Below are 16103 nucleotides of genomic sequence, written 5' to 3' on the forward strand. Positions count from 1 at the left end.
TAATTGAATTATTTGGTTTGACTGATTGATTAATTGATTAATTGATTGAAGGATTCCTTGAATGCATTATTCCAGTTTTTTCATCAAGTATCGCGTAATTGAAGGAGTAGGATTCATCATTCTGAAATATACGATATGATAAAAATAATAATATTTGTAAATCTTGATTTGGCAAATATTCATGTTTACGGAAGTGTAAAAAAATTCATCAAACTGGAACATTCCCCTTCCCTGTGCTTCCCTTGTTCATGTTTTACCGACATTTATTCAAATGAACGTGTAAATTTTATATTTATTTCGACCTAATTTGAATATTTTATTCATTTAGTAAAAATATTTTAATTTGGTTTGTTAGTTTGTAATCAATAGATATAAGTATTGCGTGTATTCCCGTCATTTAATAAAGTTAGAATTTAACATGTTGTACTCTAATAAATATTTGCGGTGGAATTGTAGTTTGCAATTTGCGAATTACTCTCGCATGTATTGCACAAATTTTAAATATTTTTAAATCGCAATGCCGCAGGCTGCACTATTCATGAAATATAACATAATATCTTGCTTTCAAGGAAAATGTTCTAGGCTGAATTTATCCCTTGCATGAAAATTGATCGAATATTTAAATTTTTACTTTTATTTTCACTTTCAAAATTAATAAAAACCAAGTCTGAGAGGAAACCATCATCATTGGATTATGTATTTGAAAACTCCCTTCATTGGAGACCCCAGAGACGTTTCGTTGGAGACCCCCAATTCTCGTTGGAGACCCCCAATTCTCGTAAGAGACCCCAATATTTTTATTGAAGACCCAAGGTTTTTGTTGAATAACCTCCAGATAACGAAAATTTGGGGTCTCAAATGAAAATCTGGGTGTCTCCAATGAAACTATGCAGGGTGGGTATCTCCAATCAGATGTAAATGGGAGTCTCTAATAAAAGGTACAGTCTCTAATAGTACTCCAATGAGGATGATATCTCTCGACAGACTCATAAAACAACCTTTGTATCCGACCAGCTAAAAGTTAGAGAGAAAATCGTCAAATAGAAGACAGAGCTTTTGTGTTTTGAATCTGGGATTAAGCACATTGACCCAAGTTATGCAAACGGATTCATTTAATTCCTCTTTAATGACGGTGGTGGTCAAACCCTACAGAGATAAACTTTAATTGAGGATCAAGCCTTGATCCTCAATTTGAAAAGTTCCCACATTAAATATCGAGATCAAGCGTTTAAGATTAACAATACTCCATACAAAAGTTATGTATCAGTATCCACTGTGGGGATACTGATACGTATCTTTTAAGAATAAATATAAGTAAAATTCTTAGTGTACTATAACTGAGTTACTGACAAAACAATTCAATAATGATAAAATTTTTATTTGAGGTCATCTTTTAATAAAGGTGCATATATGTGACTTTACGTAATCAAAGGATTTAAGTTTTTGTCACAAACGTAAATTGTCTCATCCCCATATTTTTGCAAACGGATGGTGTAAACATTTTAAATTTCAAACTTAAAGGGTGTCCCAATAAACATGGGATTTCAATGACAAATTCGATATCGTTTGTTTAAATAATTCTTTGATTTAGTAAAGTGATACCTACTGAGAAAGCTGCAATCTGTAAAAGTTTCGTTTGCTATGTTTACAATTTGTTTGTTTATGTTTTGACTGCGTACGGTTGTACTTAGTAAAACAAGAAAATTACAGTATACAAAAAGAGTAAACTTGTCCGTCTTCACTGTTCATCTTGCGGAGACATTAAAATCACATCTTTACAGCCATTTACCGTTTTAATATAATAAACTGTAGCAGACATAATGATATGTTTGTTTTTAATCTTTGTGAAGAAACAATCTCAAGAACTGACGAGGGTCAACCCAGACCGAAATATATTTTCAATAAATGTGGAACTAACATCTACTTTTTTACTCTACAGAGGTTTGGTCCATCACCATCACTGAATTTTAAATGATATTATGGCTTTTGAAATCAGGTATTACAATGTCAATTCAAAACCAAGACGATATCGAATTCGTCACTGAATTCCCATGTTTATTGGGACACCCTGTAGATTAGTTGATGTGACAGAATTCTTAGTTAGAAAATCCAAGTTTAAGGCAAATACTGAATTAAGTTATGGATCAACTAAATACTATAGCACGGTACTGATGTTGAATTTTTGAATAAAAAATTCAGGTGACAGAAAACATATTTTTTATAATTATAAAAGCTTCAAAAACTAGAAATCATCAAAAGTGTGTGATAAATTTACGAAAATTCGCTTTAAACATTCTAATTATTCAAATGCGCTCAGCTAAGCATTTGTTTATTAAAGCCACTTATAAACATTGAAATAACTTCAGGCGTTGTTTTCAGGATAATTTTATAAGTTTAAAACTAAAATTAACTTAAACCAATTTGTCATTTAATACACAGACTATATTTTTGATAAAAACGGATGAAAACATCTTTCTTCGAAATTTCTCTCTTTGATACAACTAGAAAAAAACTGTCACTTTAATGCTATATATTTGATATGATAAAAAAATTAAAGAACGAGTTTAGCAAAATATCAATCTTCCTTTTCAATTATTTTGTGCTTTTTTCCTAGTTATTCTATTAGTTGCTAATATTCACCATGTTGGTGAAGTCTGTCTGAAAAAAGGATGTCAACATTCCTAAACTGTCTGAAAAAGGATGTCAACATTCCTAAACTGTCTGAAAAAGGATGTCAACATTCCTAAACTGTCTGAAAAAGGATGTCAACATTCCTAAACTGTCTGAAAAAGGATGTCAACATTCCTAAACTGTCTGAAAAAGGATGTCAACATTCCTAAACTGTCTGAAAAAGGATGTCAACATTCCTAAACTGTCTGAAAAAGGATGTCAACATTCCTAAACTGTCTGAAAAAGGATGTCAACATTCCTAAACTGTCTGAAAAAGGATGTCAACATTCCTAAACTGTCTGAAAAAGGATGTCAACATTCCTAAACTGTCTGAAAAAGGATGTCAACATTCCTAAACTGTCTGAAAAAGGATGTCAACATTCCTAAACTGTCTGAAAAAGGATGTCAACATTCCTAAACTGTCTGAAAAAGGATGTCAACATTCCTAAACTGTCTGAAAAAGGATGTCAACATTCCTAAACTGTCTGAAAAAGGATGTCAACATTCCTAAACTGTCTGAAAAAGGATGTCAACATTCCTAAACTGTCTGAAAAAGGATGTCAACATTCCTAAACTGTCTGAAAAAGGATGTCAACATTCCTAAACTGTCTGAAAAAGGATGTCAACATTCCTAANTTTGCAATAATGTCCTCTTCTCCTTCTTCTTCTATGGGGGGGAGGATTGTACGTGCATTACGATATGTACGTACAATCTGTACACTTGTATATAGAGTGCTCGTATTTTAGGGGGGGGGGGAGGATTTTATCATTTTTAGATTTTTTTCTGAGATTTTTGACTGCAAACATTTGACAATTTTTTAATTAAATTTCTCTATGATGATAACACTTTCTTTCAACCTCCCTCAACTGAATATTTTACCTTGTTTGAATGAGTGGAGTGGCGTTGATATCTCTGAGATTGGTTGAAGCTAGGCTTATTCTGTTCAGGTATACTTATATTTAAAGCAGATTCAATATTTCGATCCAACATTTGTCCTTTGACATCAAACTTACTGAAATAAATAAATCATATTAAACACTTGAAAACAATTCTTTTGAATAAAAGAGATTTACTTTCAATCATAATCATAATCATAAGATTAACAACTGGACCTTTAAAAACTTTCATTTGATATTTTTCATAAAACAGTGAAATTGTTTTGCTCTTTTCGTAGCTGAATTGTTAAGTATGAGACCATTTTGAAAAAAAAAATTAAAATGCTGATATATATCTTTATCCGTTTCAGATTGAAAAATCGGTAATGAAATGTATAAATATATTCTGAATAAATAAATTCTGGTCACTTTTTATCTGATTAGTGATGAAGAAGATTTTCACTCTTTCATCTTAAAGATTGCGAGTTCAGTCAATTTCTCCTTCTTAATTCTGCTAAAGAAATCCATAATTCATTTCAATTGAGAAGCCGTGATTAAAAATGTAAAAGTTTAGATAGAAAAACTGTAATATCTGCATCATTTTTAATGGGTTCGTTTGTGAATCAGGTATATACCTCTTTAAATAAAGTTCACTTTAAATTACATTGTCAGTCCCTTTAATGTCCCCTGAGCCCGCGATTTAAAAACTTCGACTCAAGTCGTAATTCCATAAACCTGACTTTAAGACCCAATCTTCGACCCAACTCTGACGAGAGCTTTTGTCACGTGATTGACAACTGCAAGATATTCGGCTCGACTTAAGGAGTTAAGCCCAATGAAAATAAAACCGACCTTGGTTGGTTCTAGTAGAGAATAAGGCTCAATGTTGAGTCTTGTTCTCATAAAATGCGAATGCGCCAATTCCCTCCATGAAAATCCGCCAAATAGAATATTAAACAGGTTTTTTTTTAACTCTGTAGAAAATAAGATGCAGCTTGAATCCGAAAGCTCAAGCCGTAAATAAGGCCCAACGACAGCTTGGACCCGAGCCGTATTTTCCCGAGTTTTATAAATCGCGGGCTCTATTTACTGACAGTACCTATTATGTGTTCCTAGGATACTGTTTAGAAGATTCTCAGGTAGCACAGAGATCTGATCTCCAGGTATAGGTTTTAGCTCCAGGTGGGGGAAAGCATTGGATAGTTCCAGGTTAAGGGTAGAACTGGGAAATTTGTTATCTTTCAGAGAAATATTTTTCTCAAAAAAACCGTGGATTTTGTCTTTGTTCAGAAAACTTGATTTTTTGTCATTCTTCATTTGAAATCCGGAGTTTTTCTTCATTTGTGACTCATCCGTCATTCCTAGTTCATCATTACTTATCATCTCTGAGTCTCTTTCAACCTTGGTTGTATCTTTCAACTTCATCAGTCCTATCTCATTCTTGTAAACATCGTCTAAACAAAAGCAAAAATTTGAAAAATTTATTAAACTAGAAATTCAAGGCGTTTCGCGCCCTTCTTTGTAGGCTTTTAGGGCGCTTCGCGCCCATCTTCTATTTACATTGTGAACATGTTCTTTTTGTTTACATTTCAAAACAAAGAAGAAAAAAATGTTGCGGATTTTCAAGAATTTAAATTTTTTTTACAAAATTTAAAACCTTTAAAACACATTTTTTTTAATTTTTATCATTCATAACCCTTCCCTGTGGTCACGTGCTGTCCCACAAAAAATTTTGGCCCGAATGGTTCAGCCGTTTTGACGTTTATTGGATACAAACAGACAGACAAGCTGAATTTATATAAAGATAAATCTATTGATTTTCTTTTGGAATTTTATTTTCATGTGATTCAATCTCTTTTTTCAAAATTCTTAAATTCTTTTAAACCAGACGTCAAATACCTTTCTGCTGGTTTAAATAGTCCTAGTCTCAGGTTTACATCATCGGGTTGCAAAGATATGAGGATTACAAAATTGCCTTTTAATACAATGTTATTTTTGTCCCTGTGGTAATTTATGTAGGTTTAATTCGTGACTATCAAGTTGAAAATAATTTCTTATTCCAAAAGAAGTGATTCTAATTCTCAAGCCTTTAATTCATAAAACCGCAAATCAAGGTTTGAAGCCAATTCCAGACAATGCCTGAACAGATGTTAAAAATTTGATTCATTGCTTTAGTCTGAATTTATGACCTACGGCTTATTGTATTTGCAATGCCTGATTTACATTAGAAAATTGTACTTTTTAATAAATGCTTATTAAAGTATATAATTGCAAATAAAGAACATTTTCATGAAATTCAATTCATTCTCAAAACAATTATTTAAAACAATTAACATTGAACCTCACTCATCTTAAAACTTGTATGCATGTTCATGTTAAAACCAGCTCTTTACTCGACATTGGTATTGTTTAGCTGCTACAGTGTTCTGTTTTTACAGCTTTTGTTCTTTGTTGTTTTTCATAAGTATTCGAGGTTAAGAAAAAATTCAATAAGAAGCGTACAAAAAATACAATTATTATTGTGATTGGATAAAGACAAGAATTTAAGTAGATTCAAGCAGGTATGTATTGTATTTAATTTTATTTTAAATTCTGCAGAATTATGAACATTCAATTGAAATGAGGGATTCTCTAAACTTCGGATATAAAACCCTACCTAAATGTTCAGTAGAAAGTGTTCCAGTAGTGACATCAATACTTGTTGTGACCTCCATTGGAGGAGGTGTAACTATATCTTGCACACTCTCAGGAGTATCTTCTTCTTCATATTCATAAACATATTCATATTCTGAGCTCTTCTTATCTTCTCCAGTTTCATCAGAGAAGTTAGGTTCGATAGATTTAGTTTCAGCTTCAATAGCAGAACTTTTCTGTACTTCTTCCGTCTCCTTTGCAATAATGTCCTCTTCTCCTTCTTCTTCTATTTCTTCTCCTTCTACTTCTACTTCTTCTCCTTCTACTTCTTCTTCTTTTTCCATTTCTTCTTCTACTTCTTCTTTTTCTTCCTCTACTTCTTCTTCTTCTTCTCCTTCTACTTCTTCTGCATCTTCTTTTTCTTCTACATATTCATCTTCTTCTTCTTCTAATTCTTCTGCTTCTTCTTTTTCTTCTACATCTTCATCTTCTCTTCCTTCTTCTTCTTCTTCTAATGATTTCAATTCAGATTCATAAACTGTATTTTCGTAATCTTCCATTGATTGTTTTATAGCTGAATTAGAATCTGCAGAATCATATTGAGTGTCATCATCAGATTCTTTTGGTTCAAATTTTGCCTCAACATGTTCTTCAGTAGAATATACTTTGGTCTTCTTAGGATCAGATAAAGGGTTAATATAAAGCTCTTCTATAGAACTTGGGATTTCGTTTTCTTCACTGTTATTTTCCATTTTTGATTCTATGTTTTCATGAGGGGGTACAAATACCTCCTCTTTTTTAGATATCAAATCAACATTATGTTTATCCTGAGAATGCGCTGTGAACATGTTCTCAATTGGAAGTGTACCATCTTCAGTATTGGTTTCAATATTGGCAAAGTCTGCAAGTTTATTTTGTTCAACCTTCTTAATCTCTGGGTTTTCAATGCTGTGCAGGTTGATATCTTCTGGTTTTCTATATTTTAACTGTTGAAGTTTTTCTTTTAAAATAGCAAGTTTTTTGTTTTCGTCGGCCACCACTTTTTCCCGCATTCTTTTGATGTCATTTATTCTTCGCTTCGGTGGAAATCTGAACTTTGGTTTAATCGGCTCCTCGTTTTTCTCTTCAATATGAAGGTTTACATGGTGGGTTGTTTTAGCAGTTTTCATAGATTCGCCGAATTCTTCCAGACTGTCTTCTTCAGAAGGTTTCTTGGTAGAAGTATCAATATCAGTTTCAGGTGCAATACCAGCAGCATCAGTAGTAGCATCAACCGTCACAGGAGAAACAGTAATGGTATCCTTCAGAGCAGTATTCACCTGTTTAAATATGTTTTCCTTCTTCCTTCTGTTCCAGTTAAACCTTCTTAGCCCTTTCAAGTTGCTTTGTGTCGTAACAGAGTTGGACGTAACAAAATTATCCTGGAAAAAAAACAAATAAATTATATAATCTTAATTTTTAATGAAAATATTTCAGAGGGAAGGATCGAACATTTTTTGAAAATTAACAGCGCAGATTTCATTTTTTGCATTAGAAAAAAAATATATAGATTTCATGCACAAAGCATGATAAAAATATTATATAAATTATTTTACCTTTCTTGTAGCTTTACTATCTTCCGAATTGACCTTTTACAAAATTCAATAAATATTTCATAATTCATAAGAAAGCTTCCTGCAGTTGCAGTTCTTAAACTAAATTTAAAAATAAACATTTTTTTCTACATGATCTTCCAACGGTATTTCAAATGAACCTCTATTTAAAGAACTATAGTTTACTCCCAATTCACAATGGTACACTCTGTACCTTTGTACCTTTGTTATTATAACAAAATATATGCTATACAAAAAAGAACGGAAGGAAAGCAAAATGAAAAAAGAGAAATCCTGTTAAGGCCACAGATGTGATATGGCATGTCAATCTTGAATTTGAAATTCATTGGAAGTTACAGTAAGCATAGTACATAGAGGAATATTCGCAAAGGATGAGGCTGTAAAGACGACATGAAACACAAGGATTAGGATGAGAACGAAATAAGTTTAAAATTGCAAAGAATCATAAATATAAGAAAACAGACAGTAAAAATTCCGTACAGTCGTATCTGAAAGCTCATCTTGTGTGGGTAACCCTGTGTATCAGATTATTCTTAATAAAGCTTCACATATCTATTCGAATTCTGGTTTTTGAAAAATAAACATGCGTGAATATTAATGATGCAGTAAATTTTAATTACTTTACCGAAAAAATGACATATGTAGGAGAACAAAATTTTGATATAACTCATTATAATTCCATATAATACATAAATATATATATATATATATAAAACTAATTAAAGCCCAGTCTAATCATGTCTATAATCTCTCATGCATAGAAATTAACGATTATAGTAGCCAACTTAACAATATTTTACGGCGAATTATAAAATGTTATGAAATCATAACCCCCCCCCCCCTTTAACCTCCTTTAATCCCCTTTTTATTCATTTCTCTCCCTTACTTATTATAGTCATAAATTTAAATATATGAATAAGGTTTTACCATCCCATTGTCCAGTAAATTAAAATTGATTACAATGATTCATCAAAAGTCTTATAAAATAGAATAAGATTGTAAAATATAAACCGTCTTTTTCTCGAAAAGAGAAAATAAAAAACAGTTTTACAATAATTGTCCTAAGGGTTGATAACGTCCTTCCCAAAAACACTGAAAAAAAACTTGCAAAAAATTGAAGATTTCTATAACCTCTGCAAGACCTGAAGATAAAGGATTTAAAAATCGAATATATTTTGGGGGCAAAAAATTTAGTTTTGAAAAATAGTTTGTGGTAATAGTATTTAGGAAATAAATCTTAGCGTGGGAACTTTGTAGCAAAAATGATTTATTACTGACGCAAAAAGTAAAAAAAGGAAATTTTTTATTGAATTTTCCTTGTTTACAACGCTTCCTTTCTCCAGTATTTGAAGTTTAAAATCGGCCGACGGAGCAACCACCGACGGTAACGGCCGACTTCCTCTTGACTTGAGTAGCGACCGTCTTCGCTCTGCGTCCGTCTTCTGTACGACCGGCTCTTTTTCTTTCTCTGTGTTAGTTTTTGATTCTTTTATTTGTTTCATTATCCGGGAAATGGCGTTGGTATCTCCACCAACCAGTCCGGGGCGTCGAGCTCTAAATAATAATTTTGTCAAAAACATTTCTTTCTTTTTAAATTTAATTTTTTTAATTATTGGGGGTACAGGTCATACAGATTGACTGTCCCTTCCGGCAATTTGGATAAAAATGTTCTAAACAATCAAGGAATGGAACTGACTTTTTGCCACAAATTCAATTTTTCTAAACCTTTCATCCTTGCAACATAATGTCGTAGACCTTAGATATTTTAAACTATGAATTAATAATAATGAAATAATCTAAATTTAAAACATTAAAGGTTTACACCATCAGGTTGCAAAGATGTAGTTATTATAAAATTTGGGTGTGTGGCAAAAATTAAGTTTCTTTGTTGACTTATGCGTGGTGTATTCAGCAATGGGCATTTGCTAGATTCGTTTTACAGAAACTTTTAATATTTTTAGGTTTTTAAAAGGTTTTACGACAATCCAAGAAGGTTCCAACGATTTGAAATTGTATTCAATAGAAGTTTTTATTATTTAATTATGTAAATTTTTTCTCCTAGGTGAAAATTAAAGGAGAAAACGAACCAAAAACGATCGTTTTATATCCCCAAAAAACTATAGTTTGAAAACGATATTTTTTGTCTTATATTTTCTCAAGGGTAAAATATTTGCATGTTTAATAAAAGCAAACTTCTATAGAATAAAGTTTTAAAATGTTGGAACCTTCTCATATTGTCGTAAAACCTTTTAAACGTTTAGAAACATTAAAAGTTTCCGTAAAACGAATCTTGCTATTTCCACCATCCCTATCTGTAAAAAACTGTTTCGCTGCTCTGGTTTCCAGTTTACAAGTTTTCGTCATGTTAAATCTGCATCATCGTTTATCAAGAAGATTATTGTTTTGTTTAATGAAAATAAATTTTTACATGTATAAACTAATAAACTGATTGTCTTTTTAAACTCTGTTCCTCTATAATTACATATTAATGAAAAGAAAAACGTTTAACAACCCCCAGATGTTATATCACCACTCAAAGTGTTTTATAATTGGTCAATACAATTTACATTTTTTTAACAATGAAATAAAAGTTTGACCAGTTAAAAAGATTTCTTATACGGATAATTATAGCTGATGGTTTTCTTTATGGTTACTGGTGCAAGCTATATTTGTAAGATGTAAACCACGGATTCCCCCCCCCCCCGTTACAACCACTGTGATTAAGAGGAACTGATGAGCACTTGCCTAAAACTCTAATATCTTTGCAACCAGATGCTTTGAACCACGATTTTAAATTCACAGTTTGAAATCTCAAAGGTTTACAACATCAGGTTGCTATTAATAGATAGTAGTCTGAGGCATGTGTGTACTTCCTTTGTTTCTAAATTTTCTTAATCACGTGATGATTATGGTAATTATTAACTCCATGTAATCATGAGAGAAAAATATCAATTAACACGGATGACAAATACTGTAAAAAAGTGTCAAAAATAAGGGAAATATTCACGCAATTTTAAAGTGACCTTTAATAATTTATAATTTTGTCCTTATTGGCCATTGAATAAAAAATCATTTGGTTTGAGAAAATAAATATTTGCAACAAAAATATGAAAAAAAAGATGTTCATGTAGATACTATGCTTTAGCTAATGATGTAATATAAAAGAAATAAAAATTAATTCTTAAGTTAATCAAAGATAGTAATTAATAATCTAAGAATGTAACGACATTGAAATCTCAGAAAATTCATCACATAAACGATTTAATCAACCCCTGCCCCCTTCATTACAATTTTTTAAATATTGTCATGATTATTAATTATGGGAGAAACACTCTCACTAAAATGATAACATAAATATATTTATATATTTGTATTTATTTTAATACTATAAATTCCTTCTCTGTAATAATGAACAAACATGGAAATAAAAAGACGACCTAAAACTGTCTTTGATATCCGACAGTTGATAAATGAAAAATAAAGTTGTAAAAAAGGATTTAAAACCCCTCCTCCTCCTTAGCTGTTTATCTGATGTCAACATAGAGATAAGTTATAAACCCAAGAACGAGACAGCTGAGACAGAAGAAGAGCTAATTGGATAAGCTGATCCACGGAATGTGGTGAGGTTTGACCTGTCGGTCAGCATAGATCCAGACCCAGGTCTAGACCCAGAGCCAGGCATAGATATGAATTATTATGAATTTTCTGTTAATGTTCTTTGTATATTTAAACTGTATATCAAGGAATAACCAAATGCTATTTTTTACAAAATCAAAAGTTTTTTAGTCAGAACTTTTGAGTAATGAATATTGGGATCTAGCATTGATCTTAATCGTATGCAGACCTAAGAATTAATTTATTTCCTTTCCGATATCCTATGGTGACCATTCCCTGTATAGGGATAACTTAAATTGATGGATGGAGCATTTAAAAGTGCTCACATTGGCTATCAATATCAAGCGTTTAAGATTAATGATACTCTACACGAAAGTGCTGACCTCTGGAGGATTTTTCCACTATAATTGCGGATTTCTAGGTTACCTGTAAAAATCCCTGATCTTAACTTGTTGCTCACTCAATTCTGATTCAGCTGCATCAAGGTCGTCTTCTAGAGCATTAAACTGTTCTACATCTGACAATTTAAATTAAACTTTTAAAATTTACATTTAAAATGAATGTCAATATCATTTCTAACGAGGTACTCGACCTTTAAAACTGCAACTAGAAGGACAAAAAAATGCAAAAGAAAAACTACAAAACCCATATATATATTTTGTGTTGTTATAAAGCAAATTATAGTTTTAATAGTTGCTTGAAATGGGTCAGTTTACACTGCACAATTGCTTTAGTTCATGTAATTGGACTGTTTAAAATCATAACTCGCGTTTAAAAGTCGTATTTCTATTCCACAGTCTTTAAGTCTGTAGATTATTTTTACTATTTACTTCAACGTGCTTGAAAGTCCTACACTTTGAAGCAAAAAAAAAGTTTCAGTTTAATTTATTCCTTGATTTAAATTTTGAACTGATAGTTCATCTTTGTTGAAGAACTGAGTTGATCCATGTTTGAGTGATATTACAAGAAAAATCACTGCTAGTCCCTTCATTATCACTTTTCACTAGATTATCTTTCACTTTTTAAATATCTATTGTCAAACTCATTATCTGTTCATGTTCTATCTGAAATATTGTTATTCTGTTATTATAATAACAATAAAAAGTACATTTGTCAATTTATCATGTGTCACTGTCAATGTTTTAATGTGTCAAGTAGATTCAAACTGACATAGTTAGTAGCGATTCAAAAGACCATCAGCGCAATTTCAAACAACCCATCCCTACATTCAATGCAATTTTAATAATTTTGAAAACTAAGGTTTCAAGGGTACCTTAGTGAATAGGATATTACCATCTTTGCAGGGAAGCATAGGCGGCTTATGGGGGGAAAGGGGGGACGTTCCCCACCTGGAAAAGAAAATTGGGTTACGCCGGACGTCCCCCTCGCATGAAAACTAACTGGGCGAAAGAAGAGAGAACGACCTTCTATAGTCCTTTAATTTAAATTTTAATAATAGATTATAAAAAAATATTTTGATGTGGCGCCCGGCCCCCTGGAAAATATTATAAGTCGCCCCTGCATGGAAGGCCAATAGAAATTACGCTTACAGTCCCTTTTAAGCTCTGATATGTTCAATTCAAATCTATAAAGAATACACAGGGTATGTTTAATTTTTCATTCATATTTCATTTATCAAGTTTTACTCTCACCCTCTGGTCTCTTAAAGAACTATAATACAATGTTATTAATGGTTCTATAGGATGACAAAGAAATGAAGCATTTTAACAAATATATTTCGAATTGTGTAATTTTAACAGAAGAAGCTATAATCATCTGAGAAACTCATTTCAATTCTTTAAAGTTAAAGTATACTTAATATACAGGGATATTATTGGACTTCAGATACGACCGTACTGACATATTACAATCAGGCTGATTCTTTATATTCACCAGTCTCTGCAACCGTAATTATTTGCCAAATTATTTAATAAGCCATTTAAAGGCTTAATATGAGGTTAAAGGCTTAATTTTTCCATGGGATCGTCAAAATGAATTTCAGGTTGTCTTTATTATTCCTTGTGGGTAACCCTGTAGTGAGCAGCATAGGCTCAACAACTTTAAATAAGGGGGGGGAATGTGGGAAAAATTAACTTATATTAGAGTAAACTAGGTCTTATTTATCACATGTGTGGACGACGACTGAAGTGTGCGCACACGTGCTGCATTTTGCCGCGCTAATTTCACGCTCTAAACACCACTGCGGTCAGACTGTCAATCTGCCAAGTCGGGTTGATTACGATAATTGATCCTGACAATTGCAAACATATGCATAATCACAGGTTATGAGAATTCATTTAGAAAAATTCAGAACAATAATGGTAGTTAATAATCTAATTGTATTTAAAGAAATAAAGAATGTGCCATTCATAGCACCAAATAAAGTAACAATGAAAAAATCTTCTGAATGTTTTCAGCAGAAATTTCCAATTTTTGTTCTTTATTTAGGTTTCCGCATGATCATAAGATTGACTCTGCTGTGCATTAAGTTTAAAAAGTAAATTTTGTTGTTAATATTGTTGATGTATATATCATTAATACAGATTCAGCGGGGAAAGTATTAAATAAGGAGGTCGAAGTTATTTGAGTCAGGGGGTAATTAGGATGTTTACCCCACTAAAAGTATTCTTTAGCTATCTAATCCCTCTGTGCACACTGCACACTTTCAACATATTTGATAAGAATTAGAACTATGCAGTTCTAAAATGGTCGGATTTTGGTTCCCGGATTTTTGCAAATTTATTTCGTGGATTTCCCATTTTTGAAATTTCTTTTATAGAGTGGTTTGCATTTAATACTTGATAGACCGGTGGCCGAATTTAAAGAATTTAAACGTCGGTTTAAATTTATGCCGCGGTTTAAATATGGTTGGTTCCACTTAAAATTGTATCAAATGTTTGAAGATTTAAGCCGGCGCTGAATTTAAACCGAGTATGAATTCTCATCCTATGCAGGCAGTTCATTATATTTATTGGCAATGTATCGCCTTACAAATAAAACATTTTCAGTTACAGTTAAAAATACTACAGTTAATGAAAAAATACTTGCCATTTATGATGACAGGAAAACAAGTATTTATCACGGAGTTTATAAAACAATTGATAAAAAATAAGAACATATTTTATTGAGATTTAAAACCTAGGAAATTTATCCTGTACTCATCTAAACTGTAATTCCTTTAGTTCAGAATGGAATTTATTTTATAAGCAGAATTATTATTAAATAATGTAGAGCTCACTATCGACATCTTTTGTTAAGAATTAAAACTATGCAGTTCTGTACAAGTTGGATTTAAGTTCCCGGTTTACAGCATTGGAATTTCGCGGATTTTCAAGTTTTAATATTTTTAAATTCAAGGTGAAAGAAAAAGTATAATGAACTTAAAACATTAAATAAAATAATTCAATTCATAAAACCTAACCATTTATTTAACTAAATCACTTCTATTTTTTGTTTTCCTAGACATGTATATTTTGAAATTATAAAGCACTTGGATAACTGTGTATAAATAGAATCTTTAAGTCAAAATCGCTCTTAATTTTGTTTCAGAAAAAAAAAACCAACTTTCTATTACAACGCAATACTATTTAGATAAGTTATGAATGGCTCATCGTGTATTAAATGCAAACCACTCTTTAATATTATCTGATGTTTTATTAAGATGGCATTAAAACTTAATAATTGCACAATGCCAATTTATAGAAAATCATTCACAGTCAAAATAATGTACAAGTCAGAAAATACAAATTCTCAATAAAGTGATATATCAATGTTATAATAAAGCTCTTGCACTTACATAAATATTGTATTTTTATTTAACATGTATAATTTTAACATGTATTTATTTTTTGAACATAAAGCTAAAACGTTGATTTTGCATACAATGTTTATTGGCTATAGTATAGCCTTACAAATAACTTTTTAGGCCGAGGAACAAATATAATTAAATGCATGAAGTGCCATTTATGATGACAGGAAAAAAAGTATTTATCACGGAGTTTATAAAACAATTGTTAAAAAATAAGAACATATTTTATTGAGATTTAAAACCTAGGAAATGTATCCTGTACGCATTTAAACTCTAATTCCTTTAGTTCAGAATGGAATTTATTTTATAAGCAGAATTATTATTATATAAAGTAGAGCTCACTATCGACATCTTTTGTTAAGAATTAGAACTATGCAGTTCTGTACAAGTTGGCTTTGGGTTCCCGGTTTACAGCATTGGAATTTCGCGGAATTTTAAGTTTTAATATTTTTTAAATTCAAAGTGAAAGAAAAAGTATAATGAACTTAAAACAGTAAATTAAACAATTCAATTCATAAAACTTAACCATTTATATCACTAACTAACTTCTACTTTTTTAAAGCCCCAAACATGTACCTTTTGAAATTTTAAAGCACTTAGATAAGAATCTTTAATTCAAAATTGTTTTGTTTTTTTTCAGAAAAAAAGAAACCAACTTCCTTTTACAACGCATTACTATTTAGATAAATTATGAATGGTTCATCATGTTCATCGTGTATTAAATGCAAACCACTTTTTAATATTTGCTGATGTTTTAATAAGATGGCATTAAAACTAAATTATTGCACTATGCCAATTTATAGAAAATCATTCACAGTCAAATAAAAAGTCAGAAAATACAAATTCTCAATAAAGTGATAATTCGATGTTATAATAAAGCTCTTTGC

At 31.2% G+C, this 16103-nt stretch overlaps 1 protein-coding gene across 1 annotated transcript; it reads right to left on the minus strand.

Annotated features, from left to right (window-relative positions):
* Positions 1 to 37: 37 nt before the first annotated feature.
* LOC111718404 (uncharacterized) lies at positions 38 to 11475 on the minus strand. Its single transcript, XM_023493981.1, has 7 exons — positions 11426 to 11475; positions 9329 to 9347; positions 6899 to 7601; positions 6203 to 6490; positions 4646 to 5000; positions 3551 to 3683; positions 38 to 121 (listed from the first exon to the last, which is right to left on the minus strand). The coding sequence occupies exons 1-7, from the start codon at positions 11473 to 11475 to the stop codon at positions 38 to 40; spliced, it is 1632 nt and encodes a 543-aa protein (XP_023349749.1).
* Positions 11476 to 16103: the final 4628 nt, after the last annotated feature.

The sequence above is a fragment of the Eurytemora carolleeae genome, unplaced genomic scaffold (assembly GCF_000591075.1).
Source record: "Eurytemora carolleeae unplaced genomic scaffold, Eaff_2.0 scaffold74, whole genome shotgun sequence".
NCBI lineage: Eukaryota > Metazoa > Arthropoda > Copepoda > Calanoida > Temoridae > Eurytemora > Eurytemora carolleeae.